Source organism: Cavia porcellus, unplaced genomic scaffold, assembly GCF_034190915.1.
Source record: "Cavia porcellus strain 051 isolate PalLab524CR breed Dunkin Hartley unplaced genomic scaffold, mCavPor4.1 scaffold_9, whole genome shotgun sequence".
NCBI classification, from domain to species: domain Eukaryota; kingdom Metazoa; phylum Chordata; class Mammalia; order Rodentia; family Caviidae; genus Cavia; species Cavia porcellus.
In genome coordinates, this window is record NW_026947492.1 from 70,675,014 (window position 1) to 70,695,531 (window position 20,518).

At 51.7% G+C, this 20,518-nt stretch overlaps 1 protein-coding gene across 1 annotated transcript in view; it reads right to left on the reverse strand.

Moving 5' to 3' along the window:
• Window positions 1-716: 716 nt before the first annotated feature.
• Dchs1 (dachsous cadherin-related 1) overlaps window positions 717-20,518 on the reverse strand; it is a 33,787-nt gene continuing 13,985 nt past the window's right edge. Inside the window, exons 3-22 of the mRNA XM_063256632.1 lie at window positions 18,205-20,118; window positions 13,266-13,454; window positions 12,944-13,175; window positions 12,576-12,812; window positions 11,259-12,284; window positions 10,856-11,049; window positions 10,552-10,648; window positions 10,299-10,456; window positions 9,234-10,098; window positions 8,908-9,147; window positions 8,687-8,812; window positions 7,897-8,106; window positions 6,179-7,057; window positions 5,949-6,062; window positions 5,563-5,774; window positions 5,321-5,475; window positions 4,993-5,123; window positions 4,595-4,878; window positions 4,121-4,259; window positions 717-3,794 (exon numbers count right to left, since the gene is read on the reverse strand). Of these exons, the coding sequence (XP_063112702.1) occupies window positions 1,183-3,794; window positions 4,121-4,259; window positions 4,595-4,878; window positions 4,993-5,123; window positions 5,321-5,475; window positions 5,563-5,774; window positions 5,949-6,062; window positions 6,179-7,057; window positions 7,897-8,106; window positions 8,687-8,812; window positions 8,908-9,147; window positions 9,234-10,098; window positions 10,299-10,456; window positions 10,552-10,648; window positions 10,856-11,049; window positions 11,259-12,284; window positions 12,576-12,812; window positions 12,944-13,175; window positions 13,266-13,454; window positions 18,205-19,998 (9,894 nt within the window). The 5' untranslated portion in view covers window positions 19,999-20,118 and the 3' untranslated portion in view covers window positions 717-1,182. The remainder of the gene's footprint in view (window positions 3,795-4,120; window positions 4,260-4,594; window positions 4,879-4,992; window positions 5,124-5,320; window positions 5,476-5,562; window positions 5,775-5,948; window positions 6,063-6,178; window positions 7,058-7,896; window positions 8,107-8,686; window positions 8,813-8,907; window positions 9,148-9,233; window positions 10,099-10,298; window positions 10,457-10,551; window positions 10,649-10,855; window positions 11,050-11,258; window positions 12,285-12,575; window positions 12,813-12,943; window positions 13,176-13,265; window positions 13,455-18,204; window positions 20,119-20,518) is intronic.

A 20,518-nucleotide genomic window follows, 5' to 3' on the forward strand; every position in this document is an offset into this window, starting at 1 on the left:
GGAAAGAGCGGAGCTGGGACTACTGTAGGATTTCACTCTCACTAGCTAGTTAAGCACTGATTAATCTTCCCACTCTCCACCTGCTGTGAGTCCCCTACAACAGGAAATTTCTCAGAATCTAGATTTGTTTTATAATATGGAAACTGTTACATAAAAGTGGTCTGCTTTATACAGTTGCATTTTACTGAAATAAAGCAAGCAAATCACCTAGCAGAGAGCATGGCATGGCATGGCAGGCTCAACAAATGTGAGCTTCTATTATAATGTGGATATTTAGTGACTAAGCAAACAAACAAAAGCTAAACACTTCACTTGGCTTCTCTTGTATCCACTTTTTTTTTTTTTTTTTTTTTTTTGCAACAGGGATCAAACTCATGACACTGCACTTGCCAGGCAGGTGCTTATGCCACTGAGCTAAATTTCCAGCCCTTCTTGTATCCACTTTTGTCTCTTTTCAGGCATCAGGGCTGCAGCTCCCACTCACCCACCCAGTGCCTCTCAGTTTTGCTACAGGCAAGTGCCTGCTGGACTTTTGCTCATGTTAAAGGGAAAAGACTGGCCAAAGAGAGGGAATCTCAGCCTCAAAGTAGGCTCCTGAGACCCCAGTGCTGTCCCCACCTAGATGACCCCATGTTCCCCACCACTGTGTGTCTCCAGGTGTTCACAATAGTGTGCCAGGTGGCTTCCAGCCATTCCCACAGAACACAGCTGGAGGCTGGATACAAACTGCAGTTTATTAAGGCTCCAGAGTGAGAATTGGCACTTGTTCTGGGCAGGGGCAGGGATGTCCGTGGAACCCAAAGGAGCTGGGCCCAAAGTTTGGAGGTACCTCCCTCATTCCCCTACCCCACAATAAATAAAGTCTCTGCTCCATTTTAGGTTGCTGGTGCAGGCAGGAAGTCCTCACTGAGAACCGAGAGCTGCTGCCTCCTTCATATTTCTCCCCACACTGGACCTAGCCACAGGTCAGTGACCAACAGAGCCTCTGGCCCCAGTGTTCTGAAGGTTGGGGTGAAATGTGGGACCTGCCCCCACTGGAGGAGTTTGGGGTGAAGAGTTGGGACTTGCTGGTGGCCTCCTCATGGCCAGTCATGGTCCGAGGCTGCCCAGGGCAGGCTCAGAGTGGGGCCTGCATTGGGGACACTGTTCGCATCCCAGGTCGGGGCCCAGCCTGGGCCGCAGCTAGATGTGCAGCTCTGTGTCATCAGGTGGCTCCAGGCCAGACTCTGCGCTGAGGGCTGAGGCTGAGGGGCCCTGGGCCACCCCAAATGGTGAGACAACAGGTGAGCGAGCAGCCAAAGGAGACAGCGAGGGTGAGAAGCTGGGGGACATGGCGGCAGAGGACAGGGAGCCTTCATGGCTGATGGGGGAGCGGTGAGAAGTTGGTGGGAAGATGGCCCTGGTGGCAGCTGTGCTTGCAGGCTTGGGGGGCACAGACTTGGCTCCTGGGTGGGCCACAGCAGTGATGAGGGGTGGTGGGTCGATACGGGGAGCAGGGGGACATGGCCGAGCTTCATCCTTGAGCCGAGCGATCTCTGTGAAGACACTGGCCAGTGGTTGGAACTGAGGGCACCAGCTCAGCAGGTAGTCCCAGTTATAGCTGCCACGGAGCTCCTCCTCCCCAGCTACAATGGCCGTCAGCGCACCTGCCACGCACGGCTTGCCATCTGCTGGGAAGCCATAGTCTCCAGTGGGTGCGGGGCTTAGGCCACAGCCCCCCAGGAAAGCTGTGGCAGGGGCTGGGGGTCCCTCCTCTCGGTACAGTGTGGTTCCTGTACCGGGCAGCAGCAGCCCTGCCTTTCGGCCCTTATACCATGTGTCAGGGGCAGGTGGCTCACAGGACGTGTCACTCAGTCCATCTGCATCCTGCTGGATGCCTGAGTCGGGGCCCCGGGCCGCCAGGGAGGAGGCCACACTGGCCACACGGGGGAACTCGTTGATCATGCGAATCTCATCATCTTCTGCAGCCTCTGCTGAGCCTCGGCCACTCGAGTGTGATGGGTCCAGGGAGCCACCACGGGGGTAAGGTCCTCCAGCTCCTGGTGCACCGTAGCTGGGGAGAGTCTGGTGATACAAATGCTCTGAAGGTGGTGGACTAGGTGGCTCCCGGCCGAGTTTCTGCAGGGAGCCACTGGCTAAGGGTGCTGCCTGTGACATTGGGCCAGGGGCTGCCTCAGCCTTGCGGTTTCGAGCTCGAACCAGCCCTAGAACCAGGGCTGCTAGTGCAAGTACCACTACAACTCCCAAGGAGGCTGCCACAGCCCCAACCAATAGCAGGTTGAGATCAGGTGCCAGGCCCAGTGCAGTATGGGTGATATCCACAGTCACAGGCACTGTGGCACTCCGGGAACCAGGCAGAGGTCCCCGAGCTACCACCTCCAACCTCAGCTCCCGTGGGGCCTCCCGCCGGGTCCGACCCCCACCCCCAGTAGTGGTTGTTCCGCTGCCTGGTGCCCGACTGTCCACCCGCAGGTATAGGACACCTGTAGTCTGGTTGATACCAAAATAAGGGGAAGAAGTGGCAAGGGAATAGAGCACCAGGCCATCAGCACCCCCATCCTCATCTGTGGCCTGCACATGACCCACGCTGTGGCCACGCTGGGCACCTTCTGGCACTTGGAAGTGGAAAGCTGGAGCCAGGAATACAGGATCATACTCATCCTCTCCAGTCACCAGGACTGACACAGTGACAGAGGCTGAGAGATTCCCAGCATCAGCAGCACCCACCAGCAGCCGGAAGCTTCCTGTGTGCTCATAGTCGAAAGGCACTCGTGCCCGCAACTCTCCTGTTGAGCTGTTCAGTGCAAATGCCTCACGACCCTCAGGACCTGGCCCAGCCTCTAGCAGGCTGTAGTGGAGCCTCCCAAAAGCCCCAGCATCCCCATCAATTGCATGTAGAGTGGTCACAAGAGTCCCTGGAGGCTGATTCTCTGCGAGGCTGGTACTGAGTATGTTCAGTGGGAAAGCTGGACCATGGTCATTCACATCCTGGACTTCAACTGTCACTGGAGCCAGAGCAAAATGTGTCCCAGCAGGGTCAGCAGCCTGTACTACAAGCTGGTGTCGAGTTTGGGTCTCACAGTCCAGGGACTGGGCCAGTCGCAAGGCGCCTGAGTTCTCATCCAACTCAAAGAGCCCCAAAGGGTCACCTGAGCTAAGGGTGAAACGCACAAGGCCATGAGGTCCAGGGTCCGCATCAGAGGCCTCCACATGCAGCAGCTCAGCTCCAACAGGCATGTCCTCAGGTACTGTCACACGGTAGGATGCTTGGGTAAAGACAGGTGGGTTGTCATTGACATCTAGTACAGTGACAGTGACTGGCACAGCTGAACTGCGGGGTGGCTGGCCCCGGTCAGCTGCAGCCACAGTTAGATTATATTGTGTCAGGCTTTCAAAGTCTAGAGGCTCAAGCAACACCAGGCATCCTAATGCCTGAGGACCTGGTCCAACACCTTCTCCAGCCTCAGCCAGCCGGGGTTCTAGCTGGAAGACCCGACCACGGTTGCCACTGATGATGGTGTAGTCCACAGTGGCATGAGTGCGGCTTCCGTCAGCATCTGTGGCCTCCAGGGTGAGCAGGGTGGAACCTGGGGGCAGATCTTCACTCACAGCTACACGGTAGTGTGGCAAGGTGAAGCTTGGGGTGTGGTCATTCTGATCCTGCAGCTGCACATGCACTGTGGCCCGTGCTGCCCGGCCTGGAGCCCCATGATCCCGTGCTTCCAGCACCACATCCACCACTCCTGGTCCCTCATGGCCAAAGCCCACTGTTCCCACCGTTGTGAACAAAGTTCCTTAGAAGAGAAGGGAAGAGAAAGACATACGCATTCAGAAGTTGCTGTGTGTCAGTAGAACAGTGAATGATAGAAGAGAGAAGTCAGATTCAGGGGAATAGCGCATTGCTGGCAGAGTAGGGAATGGCAACAGGATTCAAGTTCAGGAAACAGTTTCCTGGTTGCAGTCAGAAAAGGGTCTGTTATATAAAAGACAAGAGGGAAATGTCCTCCCTGAGTTAGAGATCCAGGAGTCAAAATTTTGGGTAACAAATTCTAGGAATTAGGTCCAAATATGGCCTAACATGATCAAAGACAAAAGGGGTCAGATTCTGGAGAAGACCTACCATTGTTGGGATCAACACTGAAGCCCTCAGCTGGTGAAGCTAGGTAGTAGGAGATGTGACCATTGGCTCCTGAGTCGCGGTCAGTGGCAGAAACAGACAGAATGGCACTGCCTGGGGGTGTGTGTTCAAGCAGCATTACCTAAAGTTTGAGGAAAAGTGTCCATGGTCAGGTTTCCCAGCTACCCTGCTGCTTTCTCTACCTGTGTGCTGGGGCTTGGCCCCATGGATACCTACTCGGTATCCATTTCAGCATAGAGCCCATTCTCCTTTGTATTCTGTTTAAACACAAGCTGCCCACTTTCCTCCCTTTCTGACCAAAAGATGAAGCACCGGGAAGGCCAGTCAGAGACAGGATACTCTTTTGTTCAGATCAACTCTTAACATCCAGTCCATCCCCGTCACTCTTGCTCTGTCCCATCCCTCTAACAGTACAACCAGGAGCCCAGATGTGGGGGCATCCAGGGGAGTTGGTACCTGGTACAGGCTCTGTGAGAAGGTAGGTGCATTGTCATTGACATCCTCCACAAGTACTGTGAGGTTGGCACGGCCCTCATGAGGTCCATCGTGTGCCAGCAGCTGCAGGTGGTAGTGATCACACTGCTCAAAGTCCAGGGGGCCCATGAGGGAGACACGGCCCCCATAACGGCCAATACTGAAGGGATCCTGGGGCCCAGATGGGCTCAGCACATACCACAGCACTGGTCCAGAGTCCACATCATTCCCTGTTACCTGTGCAATCTCTGAGCCCAACAGTGCATCTGCAATACGCAAGACAAATGTGTTTGGCAGCATTCCAGGCACCCCTGGAGCTCCAGGGAGGGTAACAGTACCTCTCTGCCACCTTTGATACCTTAATTTTATGCAGCCCTCACCTTCTGACACTCGGAGTTCCCAGGGTTGAGGGATGGTGGGACGATTGTCATTGGTATCAATGACCATCACTGTCAGGGTAGCTGAGCCCACCAGGGATGGGCTTCCTCTGTCTGTGGCCATCAGCACAAGCCTAGACAAAGAGCACAATCAGGAGGTATGACCTGGGGATAAGAGGAAACCCTGGGAAGGGCTAGGAGGACTCAGGATAGAGTTGGGCTTTAGGGGAGTTCAGGGTATGGCATCTCTTGGCTGAGGAAGATGCAATGCAGGGTTTGAAAGTAAACAGAACCAAGGTGGGGTCTTGGATTCATGGGTGCCAGGTCTCACCGTGTTTCAGCCCAGATCTCACGATCTAGGATGGCTGTGGTAGTGATAGTGCCTGTGGATGGGTCTACATGGAATAAGCCCCGTGCTAGCTGGGATGCAGCCAGACTGTAAGATATCTGCCCTCCAGAACCTTGATCCAGGTCATCTGCCTCCACCTGGTGAGTATAGGAGATCGCTAGTACTAAAGTGAGCACAAACAAATCTGATAACCCTTGTCCCCCTCTTCCCATCGTGCCCCACACCTGCAGCAGGGGTCCCTCCAATGGTCGAGACTCTGGTAGGAAAGCCACATAATGGGGCTGCAGGAAACGGGGAGCATTGTCATTGGTGTCTTGCAGGGTCAGGGTCAGCACAGAGAAGGCAAAGACGCCTCCACTCTCTGCCTGCAGCACCAGTCGTAGCCGGGGGCTTGTCTCAAAGTCCAGGCCCTCTGCTGAATGCACTGTGATGGCTCCTGTGGGGAGGTGGAATGCATCAGTGACAGCCCTCTCTTCCTTACCCTGAAGCCTCCCACTCCAAGGCCCTTTACTCAAATGCAACTCTTCCCCCATCAGTACTTCCTCTGGCCCAAAGAACCTGCTCCCCAGAAGCCCATGCCCTTCCAAAGCCCCTGCTCCCCATTCTTCACCTGTACTAGGCTGGATGGAGAATATCCCTTTCTCATTCCCACTGAGAATGCTGTAGGTGATCGGTCCATTTGAACCCCCAGCATGAACAGCTTTGGGGGAGCTGACAGGGGTCCCTGCAGAGAGGAAGATACTGGGATTATGAGCACTACAGGAGTTTGGGGAACACTTATAATAAGTAATCCCAGCCTATCCAGGGATATAAATATGGGACAGATGGCTAGGGACCCACCTGGGGGGGCATTTTCACGAAGCACAGCCTCACTACTAGCCCGTGGAAAGCGGGGTCCATGTTCAGACTCCCCCTGAAGACCAACAATGACCACACCAGTGGCAGAGCGAGCGGGACGACCAAGGTCAGTAGCCACAATGAAGAGGACACGATCCCGGGGGCCTAGAGTTACAGGAGAACGGGCCACACGGATTTCACCAGTGTAAGAATCCACAGTGGTGCCAGGAGGTGGTGTGCCTGCCAGCCGGTATAGGATGGAGGCGTTGGCACCAGCATCACGATCTTCAGCTCGCAATGTGGCCAGAGCCAGAGTTGGGGTGCTGAGGCTGGGGCCTGGGCGGGGTAGGCGCAGACGCAGAGGACTGGTGGGGAAAGTGGGTGCATGGTCATTGACATCTCGCACTGTGATGGTAACAGGTACTGTGGTGCTCAAGGGTCCGGCAGCAGCACCATCCACTGCGCTCACCGAAAAGGCATAGCTAGAACAGTGTTCTCTATCCAGTGCAGTGGCTGTGCGCAGCTCCCCAGAAGTAGGCTCTAGCAGGAAGGTTCCTGCTGTACCTGCACCCAGATAGTACGTCACATGGCCGTTGGCCCCAGCATCAGGGTCATGAGCCTGCAGCTGTATCAGCAGGGTCCCTGCAGGTGCATCCTCGGGCACTTCAACTGAATAGGCCGGCACAGGAAAGGCTGGGGCATGGTCATTGGCATCCAGAACGGTCACTGTCACAAGTAGAGTGGCACTGAGAGCTGGCTGCCCTCCATCCCGAGCCTCTATCCGCAGCTGGAATGCTGGCTCCACCTCTCGGTCTAGTGGCCTCATGGTACCAAACTCTCCAGAGTCAAGATCTAGGACAAAGGCTCCTGATGGATCCCCATCTGCAGAGAAGGGTAGGTGCACATAAACACGTGTCAGCCCATGAGGATCAGGGCGACTTATAGGCAACAGTAAAGAAAGTAAAGGGAGAGAGATAAAAGAAGAAAGAAACTGACAAAAGAAAAAAGGGAAACAAGGCTTTTAAAAAAGATACTATGAAGCAACTGTTGTTAGTCTGAGGATACCTAGGAATCCCTTGATACCCTGTCATACATACATGGTCAAACTATTTTCATAGGCCTTATATGCTTTATTGCACCTTATTATCTCACAGATATACGGTGGAGTTTGCAATGCTGCATGACCTGATGATATCACATGTCTGCTTATGTGTTTTTATTTTCTAGAATATTCTTGGCAGAAAGTTTATAGCATGAATATGTGTATTTTCAGAGAATGGCTATCTCCAGTTATACTTATAATCTCTGCAATGTCAATACTTTTCAACAAATTGTTATTTGAAATCCTAACAGTTCTTTGTGTCTATGCAAAATACTTCAGTGGTTTGCTTCCCAATGATATTTGAAGATTTTCTAAGTTTTAATATGTAACATTGTACACTGATGTAACACAAATAAAAACTTTTTTTATAGAGTTCTTAAGTAAGAATATTAAGGGTTTTGGGACCAAAATGTTTGAAAACCACTGCTTTACATGGGGGACAAATAGAGAGATAAAAACAGGCACAAAAAAGCCAGATACATTGAGATATATGTGAAAAAGGTGGAACATATAAGAAGAGGAAAGACCAAGACACACGGACTAAAACTGATAGCAGCAAAACAAGGAACAAGAACCAGGCAGGTAGATGCTGGGGTAGTGGGCAAGGGAGAGTTCTCACCCACAATGCGGTACTGCAGCTGTCCATTGGCTCCCACATCTGGGTCAGAGGCCCGAAGTATGGTGAGGGTCTGGGGGTCCTGACCCTCTGGCACTTCCAGGGAGAGTTGAGCATTCCCGAAGGCTGGAGCATGATCATTTTCATCCTCTATAGCCACTCGCACTGTCACATGAGTTAACAGCGGGGGTGAGCCCCTGTCCCGTGCATATACTGTGGGAAAAGCAAAATCAATGAGGCCTAAGTTGCTTCCACCCCACCACCCGAAAATTACACCACACAGTGTTCATATATTTTCACCAGGTACACACATAAGCCAGAAAATATCAACCTCTCCACACACCCCAGGCATACACACATATTTACATTACATGTGCCATTCCTTTCCATTGCTGTGCTTGGCATATGCAGGATGGATCCTGGATTAGTGGTAGTGTGGCAGAAAAGACACTAAATGAGGTGTCAAAAGGTATGCGCTCAAGTCCTAGCCCTGCCATATCCAAACCGTGTTTCAGCAAGCCACTCAACCTCCCTAATACTCAGTATCAATATGCTCCTCTATTAAATGGCTACAATATAAACTAGGCCTCGAAGGCATAGTTGTGACAATATACCAAAAATCGAGAATTTGCATGCTCAGTGATGACAGCCTGGAAGTGAGTACATTCTGTCTAACTGTTGAAGGCCCAGAAATACAAGATGTGCCATAAAAGGTGGAAACTTCTAGAATAAAGTACTTTGGATTTTCTGCGCATGTTAACAACATCGGTGGCTTTTGGGATCTTGACAATACCTGTCAGGTTGATCTCCTCTTGCTCCTCACGATCCAGGGCCCGAAGGGTAGTGAGAACTCCCGTGTTTGGGTCTAGAGAAAAATTCTCACCAGAGATGCCTCCATAAGTCACTTGCCCATTGGCCCCTGAGGACGGACAGCATGGAAGGTGATCAGAGGGCAAATAGATGCTTCATTCCCCTAGTCCATTCCGCTTATAATTCATTGCCCCCAGGTATTACCCAAGTCCGGATCGGTGGCTCTCAAAGTGAGCAGGGATGTGCCAGGCGGGCTGTTCTCCCGCAAGAGGACGCTGTACTCCTGCTGCTGGAAAGTGGGTGCCTCATCGTTGACGTCAACGATACTGACGGTCAGGAGCTGCGTGGACGACCGCGGAGGGGAACCATGGTCTGAGGCCACCACGGTCAGGACATGCTCAGCTCTCTGTTCCCGGTCAAGGGGCCGCACCACAGACAGCGCTCCTAGGATAGCAGCGAAGCAGGTTGGTAGAGACCTCAGTGCTCCCTTCTCCACATTCCTCCACCTCACCCACAAGCTCAACTCTCACCAGTGCTTGAGTGAAGCCGGAAATGGCCATCCCCGCCAGACGCCAAGCGATACGACACGCGTGCGGCCTCCCCCAGGTCTGGATCCCTTGCCACCAGGTGCAGCGCTACGGGGCCGGGCGGTTGATCCTCCGGGAGACGCACGCGTGAGGGGGAGGTGAAGACTGGCGAGTTGTCGTTTTCATCTGTGACAAAGACGCGCACGGACACGCGTGCTGCTCGGCGGCGGCTCGCGTTGGCTGGCCGGTCGGTGGCCTCCACGAGCAGCAGCAGCGCGGGTGTTGTCTCCCGGTCCAGGCCGCGCGGTGCGCTGAGCGCCCCCGTGCGAGCATCCAGGCGAAGGGCCGGCACCGGCGGCTCCTGGCGCAGCAGGCGATAGCGCACGTCGCTGTTGGGGCCTGGGCCATCGGCGTCTGATGCACGAAAGGTGTACAGAGCTATGCCGGGCTCTGGGTTCTCGGGCAGCGCCAGGGCCAGTGGATCGCGCGCGAAGGTGGGCGCGTGCTCGTTCTCGTCCTGCACGCGCACTTGCACGCGCAATAGTCGCGCGCCCGCGCCTCCGGGGCCCTCAGCTCGCACTGTGAGTGCGCGCCAAGCAGGGCCAGCCTCGAAGTCCAAAGGCCTTGCCAGGTACAGGCGCCCCGTGGCCGCGTCCAGAGCGAAGGTGCCCTCAGGATCAACGCCACCAACCAGTGTGTAGGTGAGTGCGCCCACAGCCGCCGGCTCCAGAGGAGCCACGGAGCCCAACAACGATCCAGGCAGAAGCCCTTCAGCTGCAGTTACGGTGAGAACCACCGGAACTGGTGCTGCCGGGTCTGGCTCTGAGAGATCCGGTGGGGGCTCTGCCACGCGAGTCGAGGGAAGCACCTGTGGTGGATACAGGTAGAGAGGATCAAGAAGACCCTGGTGAAAGCAGGTCATGGGTGGCTCTGGGTAGCAGAGAAAGCTGGTCAGAGTACTCTGATAAGAGAGCCCAGGGACCCCAGGAAGCTGGAGCTACTGGAGGGTTGGTTGAACACTGCAGAAGCCAAGGGGAAGTGAGCAGACTGTAGGAAGAGCAACTGTACCTGAACCAGAAGCTGCATGCTGGCACTCCGAGGAGGACTGCCTTGGTCGTGAGCACTCAGTGTTAGCACATAGTGGGGCCGCTCTGCTCGGATCAGGGATGCTGCAGTGAGCAGCTCCCCTGAGTGAGGATGCAGAGAGAAGAGCTCTGAGCCAGGACCTGGGGACAACCAGAGGAAGGATGTGGGATTGGGACTCTGAGCGGAGCAGACCACAAGAACAGGCCATCACCCACCAACTCCCTTCCCCCCATACCTGTTAGTGTGTACAGGATGGTCCCATTTTCCCCCTCATCTGGATCCTTGGCCTGCAAAGTTGTTACTAGTGTTCCTGGAGGTACACGATCTGGTACCTATGGAGACAAAACTCATCTACAGTTGTCTCTTTCCTGTTTTTCAGAATTCAGAATAGAGTTCCTCTCACCTGTGTGTGGCAGAGTCCCTTTTCTGCTCTCCCACCTATACCAGCAGGCAGTCTCTTTTACTTATACCCACACTTCTGTGGGGGGACCCCTTATTCCTTTTACAGTTCTTTAGGTAGAGCCCTGCAACTCACATACCTGAATAGGGAGGCCCCCACCAGCAGCCCCTGACGCCTGCAGGAAGGTGGGGCTGTTGTCATTGAGGTCGAGAACTGCAATGTGCACCGTGCCTGTGGTGCTGCGGGGTGGGCTCCCCCCATCCTGCACCTGCACCAGGAGCTGGAAGCTGCTCTGCTGCTCTCGGTCCAGGGTTTGGAGTGTGGTCACTTCTCCTGGGAATGCAGGGTGGAGATCATGTATTGGCTATTTAGAGATTCAGAGCCTGAGAACTACAGGTAAGAAGCTTGGGTTGAGCAATATGGGAAGGAATTCCACAGGTAAACGCCAGTCAGGATCTGGACTGTGAGCTGGGGACTTTGTGGGTGTTTGCCAGTATGGAGATGAGGCTGTAGGGTCTCAAAATTTGGGATCCAGTGCTTACCAGTCTGAGGGTGGATACGGAAGGCCTTACTATCCTCTGACAGCTGTCGCAGGCTGTAGGTCAGACGTCCATTAGGTCCAGAGTCTCGATCAGTGGCAAAGACCCGGCCCACACTGGTCCCTGGGGGCTGGTTCTCAGTCACAGCTAAGAAAGTAGGCTCTTCAGACAAGCGGGGACTATGGTCATTCTGGTTGAGGATGCTGACCCTCACAGTGGCTGTGCTTGTCTGTTGCCCCAACTCGGTTTTGGACCCAGATACTGCCATTATCTTCAGTGTATATAACTCCTGGGACTCACGGTCCAGTGGTGCCCGAACCCATAGCCACCCACTCTGTGACTCCAGACCAAAGAGGCTGCTTGCTCCATCTGCTGCAAGGTGATAGGTAACAGGACTCCCATCTGGTGTCTGAGCTTGCAGTTGCAAGACCTGAGTTCCAGGAGTGGTGCTTGAGGGCAAGTCCACACGGTAGGTAGGACTATCAAATCGGGGAGCCAGCCCACGGGTCCCCAAGTCGTGTAATACCACCCGAAGTCGAAAGTGGCTGGTACGTGGTGGGGAGCCCCCATCCCGGGCCTCTAGTTCCAGCTCATGGGCTGCCCCACTTAGGGGTCCCAGAGGTCGCATAAGTCGTACATGGCCTGTGGAAGCATCCACTGTGAAGGCCCCATCACCTCCAGCAAGCAGGGTAAAAGTGACTCGACTGTTAACACCTGAGTCAGGATCCAGAGCCCGTAGTGTATAAATTGGTGTCCCTGGGGCAGTGTTCGGTGGCAGCAATACTGTGTCTTCAGGTGCAGGGAAGGCAGGGGAGTTGTCATTCACATCATCCAGCAGCACACGCACGCGAGTTACAGCGAAAGCCGGAGGCACTCCACTGCCTGCTCGTACCTCCAGTTCCAGCACAGGTCCCAGAAGCTCCCGGTCCAGAGGGCGAAGTGTTTGTAACAGTCCTGAGGCCGAATCCAAGGAAAAGAGTCCCCGAGGATCTCCACCTGACAGGGCAAGAGTCACAGGTCCCAAGCGACCTGTAGAGGAAAAAAGAAGGTCAGGAAAGAGGGAAGGGTGCAACCACTGAGTTGTGGCATAGACTGACCCCAAGAAGGTCTGGGTGGTACCCACATCTGTGCTTCTCAGTGTTATGAAGATGTGTGATGGTGTAGAGCAGTTGGCTGGCCCTAGGATGGTAACCATGTGCCATAACGTTTTGTACTGTCACTCCCTATGGTGTGATACTCTAAGGCATCTTGAGATGGTGCTGAAGGGCTATACTGGGACATGTGAGTATGGCACCTCGTGGTTATAATGCAAAATGATACCTGGTGGGTTGTGTGCCTGGACCATGCCCACACTGGTGCCTGGTGCTACATCTTCTGGTACAGAAAAAACATACTGTAGTTGCTCAAATATAGGTGGTGTGGGGCTTCCGGGCACAATGCTGATGTTGACTCGGGCACTGGGTTCTGCCTTTAGTCCACCTCCATCCTGGGCCCCAATCTCCAGCTGCACCACAGAATTAGCCCGTCTGGCCAAGGGCCAGGCTACTGTCAATAGTCCTGGAGAAGGCATAGAGATACAGACATATAAAGGAAAGAACAGAGAAGGGTTATAAAAGGTGGAGGCAATGCATCATTCAGGTAGATGGGGATACAGGCTGGGGAAAGGACTGGTATGGGAGAATTCTTACCTGAGTGCTCATCCAAGGCAAAAAGTGGGGGGCTATTGCCAGCCAAAATGTGGTAGGAGAGTCGCCCATGGGGTCCTTGGTCAGGGTCATGGGCACGCACTCTCAGCACAGCTGTGCCTGGTGTACTCTGGGCACTCAGACTGGCAGCATACTCCCGTGGATAAAATTGAGGTGGGTTGTCATTCTCATCTGACACGAACACCTTCACATATACCATGGACTTGAGGCCTCCCTGGTAGGACATGCAGCACAGGTCAGGTGGGCCTCGTTTGGCCCTAGTGTGTTCTGCCCCAATATCCCTGCCCAACATCTGCCTACTCACCCCATCTACTGCTGTCACTGTGAAGTCAAAGCTTGAGGGCCCCTGGTCACGGTCTAGGATTCGGGTAGTGCACACATCACCACTGTGGGCATCGATGCGAAACGGGGGAGGCCCAGAGGCCCCAAGTCCAGCACCCAAGGAATAGGAGAGGAGGCCAAATGGGCCACTATCTGCATCTGTGGCTGTCACCTGAGGAGAGGCAGGAGTGAGTGATATACCGTCTTGTTGACCAGAAGAGTCAGAGGAAGTGGCAAATAGAGCAGCAAGTGCCCAGGATCCCTGGATGGTGGATGCACAAATGGAACCAGTAAGACATGGGCCAAAATCCAGCCCCAGCCCAGACCTCACCACTTGGTTAGGTTCCTGAGAGACAATAGTCACAGCTTTTTTGTTAAATGGTAATACATAACCTTGCTTGATATGTATTTCTGTTTGAAGACACTTTATTTAAGATGTACTATAGGTTTCTTGTTTGCTTGTTTCTGTGGCTCAAACCCAGCGATGCTAGGCAAGTGCTCTACCACTGAGCTACACCCCTAGCCACTTTTTGATTCATTAACATTGAACTCACAGCCTATAACACTGTAACTGATGCCTGAATGAAGGTTACTTAAGATGTATTTTCTTTGTAAGACACATCGTAGTCTTCTTGTTCTTAGGCAAACTAGACAGCACTCATAGCACTACACTTGAGAACTTTTAAATAGACAAATCCGCCAGAAAAAACACAAAAATGCAAAAACTGGGGTATTACTTTTTCATTGTATAAGAGCTGAAACAGGAAGTCAAAGCATCACCTTTTTTGATCTTAGCTGAGAATATGCTTTTTGGGTAACTCAAATTTTTCATCGCTCTGCACATATCTGAGAATGCCTGTAAAAGTGCTGCAAGTATTAATTTGGGGTTACAAGTAAAATTTAGAGATCCAGTGAATTTGTAAATACCAATGACCAACTGTACTTACAAATGGAGTGCTATAGAACTGTAATCTCAGTTCCAGGTGGATCACAGGCAGTTAACATCCTCACTGAGTTGACTAATCACCCCAAGCAAAGAGAAATGACTGACCAATAGGATTATTGATTGCTGTTTTAGGTCTGCACGAAGTTTGATCATAACAGTAAGAACCAATCATTACAGAATGTACTCTTTGATCTATGAGTGTGGCTCAGGCATCTTTAAACTAGCACAGGGCCAGGTACCCAGCAGATGCTCTATGTATACTTGTTCATTGAGTAAACAGATACTCTGATTGCTCTGATTTGTAACAAAACTCTCTTTCATCCTAAGTTTTATACATTGGGTACACATCAGGACCTCAATAGCGGGCTGGCTGGTGCTGACTGCTGCTGACTGCTGCAGGCTGTAACAAAGTGCTCTTTGTGCAGAGAAGGACCTTAGGGTCATGATATGCTGCAAGAGGAAGCTGGAGAGTCCTTTTTCTCAGCCAGAAAATGTACTCAGAGAGAAAGCTGGCCAAAGATTTCTGACTGTTGCCCAGGTCCTTGACAGAAGTGATCTGAGCCATTGTTTACCCTTCTGAGACACTAAGACCCTGCCACAGCTTAACCTTGGAAACAGCTCCCGCTCTAGCTCTACTGTGGCTATGGGGCCGGATTTCTCAGGAGACAGACTTTTCCCCCTGCATCAATCTTGTGGGCAGCCACACAGCTGCGGCACCATCTCCAGAAGCTGTTAAAGACCTTTGCCCTCTGACTTGCTGCAGGAAGAAAGCAATAAACAGTGATCAGGGGAAGTTGTCAGCAACTGACCCAAAAGGCACAGGGGCCACTGACTGGAAATGACCAAGGCAGAAGTGAATGTCCTGACTTGTGCAGCTCCTACTCAGAGATTTTACTTGAAAATACAAAAGTTTCCATTTTCAATATATTCTCAGCTCAGCTTCTCAGTCCAACCTTAGTCAGTTCCCTTTTCCCTTGTGTCCAGCTGTAAGAAACCTTACCACTGTCCTCTTGGAAAAGGTTCCAATCCCTGGCTCTCGTGAAATGCACTATTTCAAAGAGAAAAAGAAAGACCCTCCATCTGTGAACTCTCTAATTACTGGGCTCCAGACTTACTGCTTATGTCCATCCTGATCCCTTCCCCAGGTGCACATCCTGTTTTGATTTTTTTCCCTGTTTCTACTTTTGACACTATGATTTCCTGCTTTTCTTCCCACTGGTTCACCATCACCTCCAGTCTTTCTTCACTTGGTTTGTTTCATGCACGGTTGCTCCTTGGAATCTCTCCCTGACCTCTTCTCACCCCACATGCTCTCCCAGGGCCTTCTCTTTTACTTTCTTGACTTCAGCCATCATCTGTACTTTCAAATTGGACCACTCCCTTACATTGCAAACTTGGATGTCCAGATGCCTGCTCAATATCTCTACTAGGACATGTTCAAAACTAAACTCATGATCATTCCAAACTTGCTGTAATGACTCTTCCATTCACACTGCTGCTCAAGCCAAATTCAGTTCCTCCCTTTTCCTTACCTGCTATATTCATCAATTGGGTTCTTAGTAAGTCACTGTCTCTTGTATTTGTCTATTTCCCTCCACTGCCATTATTGCTTTCCTAATTTTGACCTGAATTATTTTTCCTCTGAACCATTGTAATTGCCCCTTGATAGGAGTCTGATCCTCAATCTTTTATTCCAGAATTTCTTAATACGACTGAACTTTTCCCTTTCCTTCTTTTCCTTTGCCTTTCCTCCTCTGCCTCCCTTCCTTTTTTCTTTCTCTCTCTCAATTCTTTCATCCTCACATCCCTCCCTCCCTTTTTTTCCTTTCTTTTTACTTTTAAAATGAGGGTCTCGTTCTGTAATTCCGGTTGGTCTTAAACTCACTATGTAACCCAGGTTAGCCTTGAATTCATGGTGATCCTCCTGATTCAGTCTCCTGAGTGCTACACATCTGGCCCTTCCTTTCTTTTTCTCTCTTTGTCTACCTCTCTTTTGATTTGCGTGCATGGTGTGGTACCAGAGCGTGAACCCAGGGCCTTTGCACTAAGCTACATCTCTAGCCCTTTTAAAAAATATGTTGCTATTGTTTTATTTTGAGACAAGGTCTTGTTGGTTTGCTAAGTTGCCCAGAGATCAAACTTGCAATACTTAGCTTCCCAAACTGCTGGGGTTATAAGAATGCACCATCATATTCAGATACTGCTGACATTTTGAATGATACAATTTTTTTTTTTTTTTGGTACCAGAAATTAAACTCATGACCTTGCACTTGGCAGGCAGGCACTTATGCCACTGAGCTATATACCTGGCCCACAATCTTTTATTGTATGGGTTGTTTTATACCTTATAGGATGGTTACCAGCATCCCTGGCCTCCCACTAGTTTCCAGTAGCATCCCAATAGTTGTGACAATCAAAAATGTCTCTAGATACTGTTAAATGTCTTTTCTAGGGAGACAAAGTGCACCCATTGGGAACCACTGATCTACACTCACCATTTGAGAATATAAATCTGATCATTTTACTCTTCAAAAACTTCAAGGGCTGAGGATTTAGCTCAATGGCGTAAGCACCTGCCTTGCAAGTGCGAGGTCATGAGTTCAATACCTGATACCAAAAACAAAAACAAAAACTTCAATATTCTTCATAGAAGGGAGGCTGGCTCCTCACTGTGTGACCTACCTGTACATTCTCATCTCACACTCTGCCTTCTCACATCTTAAACTACAGAGATACTGACTGTCCCTAAAAAAGCTCTCTCACTCTTCCGTGCATGTCATCTGCTTAGAACCTTTCTTCTGCTAGGCTCAACCATAAACATCTGCTCATGCTTCATTTCTGAAGTTCAGGATCTGTTCCTCTAAGAAACATTCATACTACCTATATCCTTGTTGTGGAAGCTTTCTCATTGCAATAAACTGTTCCTTTATAATGAAATCTCTTCTAGACTACATGAGAAGGAGCATGGGAGTTGACTCTTATTCATCCCAAACAGAGGCCAGCACATAGCAGCGACTAAACAAATATCTGTTGAACAAATCAAACCTTAAGACTATGAAATAGTCAGGAACCCCCAGAGGCCATGTTAACCTTCTCCATGGCTACTAATTTTAAGACTCCAGGAAACTACCTGGGCAGTTGCCCCTTTGCTTCAGAAACTAGTGAAGAAGGAAGAAGTTTGGAAGCAATAAATCATTGTTCCCAGCCAAGAGAGAGTAAACATATGGGAGAGTGGGTGGTGGGAACCGGACAGAAGCAGGCCGGCAAACATTCAGTCTGGCCATAACGCAAGGAGTCAGCCAAGCCCAGGCATAAACCTGCAAGGCTGGATCAATAGGCAACTTTAAGGAGATACTCAGGCTTCTCTACTTCAGTCTTCTCTCTAATAGCTGTACTCCGTGTCTTTCAGATATGACTAGAAGCCAATCTGCACTTTCCTTGGTCTGTCCAGGATGCTTGCATCTTCTCCTGAGAGGTCTAGCTCTGCACATCAGGATCTCACTGGATAGTTCTGTCTCACAGTCATATGTGAGCCCCAGTGTCCCATCAAATCTTAGCTCCAAAGGCAGGTTCAGAGATTTTTTCTAGCATAGCCCAGCATTGAATTCAGCATGGGTGGCTCTATAAATGTTGGCATCTTTCTTGGGGAACAGGAGCCATGGGAGTACCGAATCCTATCTCTGCCTACTGAACAGCCTTGAGACTTAACAGAGTTTCAGTCATCCCATTTTCCCTCTAATGTAATCTTAATCTCCTCAACTGCCAAGATTATGGTCCTCAGTTCTTGTATCCTACTTTCCTCACCTCATTACCTGTCACCTTTTGCACAGACTCTGGAACTCACAGAGTAGTATCAAACCCTCTAGTATAAGTCATTATCAACAGATGCAACTTTAAGGCTTGGTTTCTGCTCTGAGGCCTTATATGACTCTCAGACCCACCCCTACCCACAGCATCGTATGCAAGACCTATTCACCTGCAGGAAACAGGTTCCAGGCTGAGTACCCTCAGGCAGTGAGGCATTGTAGAAGGTCCTTTGGAACTGGGGCTCATTGTCATTCACATCCTGTAGAGCCACGCTAACTGTGGCAGAGGAGGCAAGAGGTGGCAGGCCCCCATCTGTGGCAACCACAATCACCTGTGGCTGAGGTTCCAACTCATAGTCCAGTGAGGCGGCAGTGGTGATGATGCCTGAGGTGGGGTCGATAGAAAACCAGCGTGTGTGAGTGCCAGGGGCCAGGCTATAGGTGACCTGACCATTGGTGCCTTGGTCAGGATCCCGGGCAGTCACCCGCACCACGAAGCTGCCAGGCAGTGCAACCTCAGGTAGTGGTTCAGGTCGGTAGAGCTGGCGGTCAAAGGTAGGTGCATTGTCATTGACATCAGTGATGTGCAGCACGAAGGCAGCTTCAGCCCGCAGTGGGGGTGAGCCTGAGTCTGTAGCTGTAACCCGCAAGTTATAGGCATCCCTCTCTTCTCGGTCAAGCTGCCGAGCCACACACACCAGGTAAATGACACTGTCTTGAGTGCTTAGAGCAAAATGGCCCTCTCCACCCTCCAGAGACACATTGACATGAGCAAAGTCACCATCATCTGGGTCTGAAACAGAGATGCGAGCAACAAGCTGTCCAGGTGGGGCAGCCTCAGACACTCGGGGGGTGCCATCTGCACTCAGAAAGATGACAGTCATGGAGGGCTGATTGTCATTGGCATCTCGCACGTGTACAGTCACAAAAGCTGAGCCCAGCTCTGGGTGAGCCCCACCATCCCGTGCCTGTACTACCAGTTCATGAACCCGTCGTTGTTCAAAATCCAGGGGCCGTTCCAGCCGCAGCAGCCCTGTGTGTGCGTCAATGGAGAAAGGCCCATCCCCCTCGCTCTGCCTTCGATTTATCTCATAAGTTACAGCTCCATTGGCACCAGCATCAGCATCAGCAGCAAAAACCTGCAAGACGGGACTACCAGGGGCCAGGCTCTCAGATACCACAGCATGATAGCGACTCTGGTTGAAAGCTGGGGCATGGTCATTGATATCCAGTAGCGTCACATCTAACAGGGCCTGGGCCCTCCGGGGAGGCAAACCACCATCGTAGGCCTCTAGCTGCAACATGTAGTGTGAGCGATTCTCTCGATCCAGCTCCCCAGCAATTACCAGCTCAGGTACTGGAGCCCCGTCTGGACCAGGGCGTGTCTCCAGTCGGAAGGTCTCTCCAGCTCCATCACCAGATAGTGCATAGCCCTGGGTTCCTAGGTGGTCAGCATCTGCATCACGAGCAGGGTCCAGTGGGTAGCGGGTGCCAAGAGCTGTATGTTCAGGTATCTGCAGGGCAGCCCGCGCTTGAGGGAAGGCTGGAGCATGGTCATTGATGTCAGCCACTCGTACTGTAACTTCCACAGTGGCACCATCAGGGGTGACTGCAGTGAAGCGGTAGCGGTCCCGCCGCTCACGGTCTAAGACACGTGCTGTACGGACAACCCCACTGTGTTCATCAATAGCCAGGTCTGTGCCCACGCCGCTGCCTTCCTGGGCTGAGATGAAGTACATGGGCGGAGTTGCTGTGCCCTCTGGAAGCCCTGCACTGATGTCTCCGATGAGTGTGCCTGCTGGTTGCTCCTCATCAATCTGCAGGTCTAGGCTGCCCGCCTGACCCCAGGCGCCTGGCACCCCGACCCCCAGCAGCAGAAGTGGTGGCAGCAGTGATAGCAAGAGAAAGGGCCTAGCACTCTTCATGCCAGGGCAAGAGGGCGCAGTGCCCAGTTCCTTCTGCATGACAGGGGCAGTCCAGCTGGGGCTGGGTCTCCAGCTCCAGGCCAGACTGTGGGCCCAGTTGGATATTAGGCTTTGGATCGGGTTCAGTTTGGGCCCTCACTGCAATTCACGCTCCGTGACCTAGGAGAAATGCATAAGGAAAAAAGTCATTACAGGGGAGGAATCATCTAGAGAGACTGGGACATAGACCACCAAAACTCAGACACACTGCTCCCAGCACTCTCAGGCTATTGCATCTCCAGCCCCAGGAACCTCTGCTTCTAATTACTCATGGTCCTTTCCAGCCTTTCCTTGGGCAAGTCACCATCCTAACCTGAATACTCTCTCAGCAGATTGTTCTGCTTCCTATATTTCAGGCCCAAATGTCCAAAAATTCCTTTCTTTTTATCTTTAAACTTAAAAAATAGGGCCAATCCTTTCTTACCCAGAAATGATACCCCTTCCACTCTCAGTAACCATATACTTGCCTGAGGATCCATCCATCCATTCCCCTAACTTTCCGCCCCATTCAGTAAAAAAT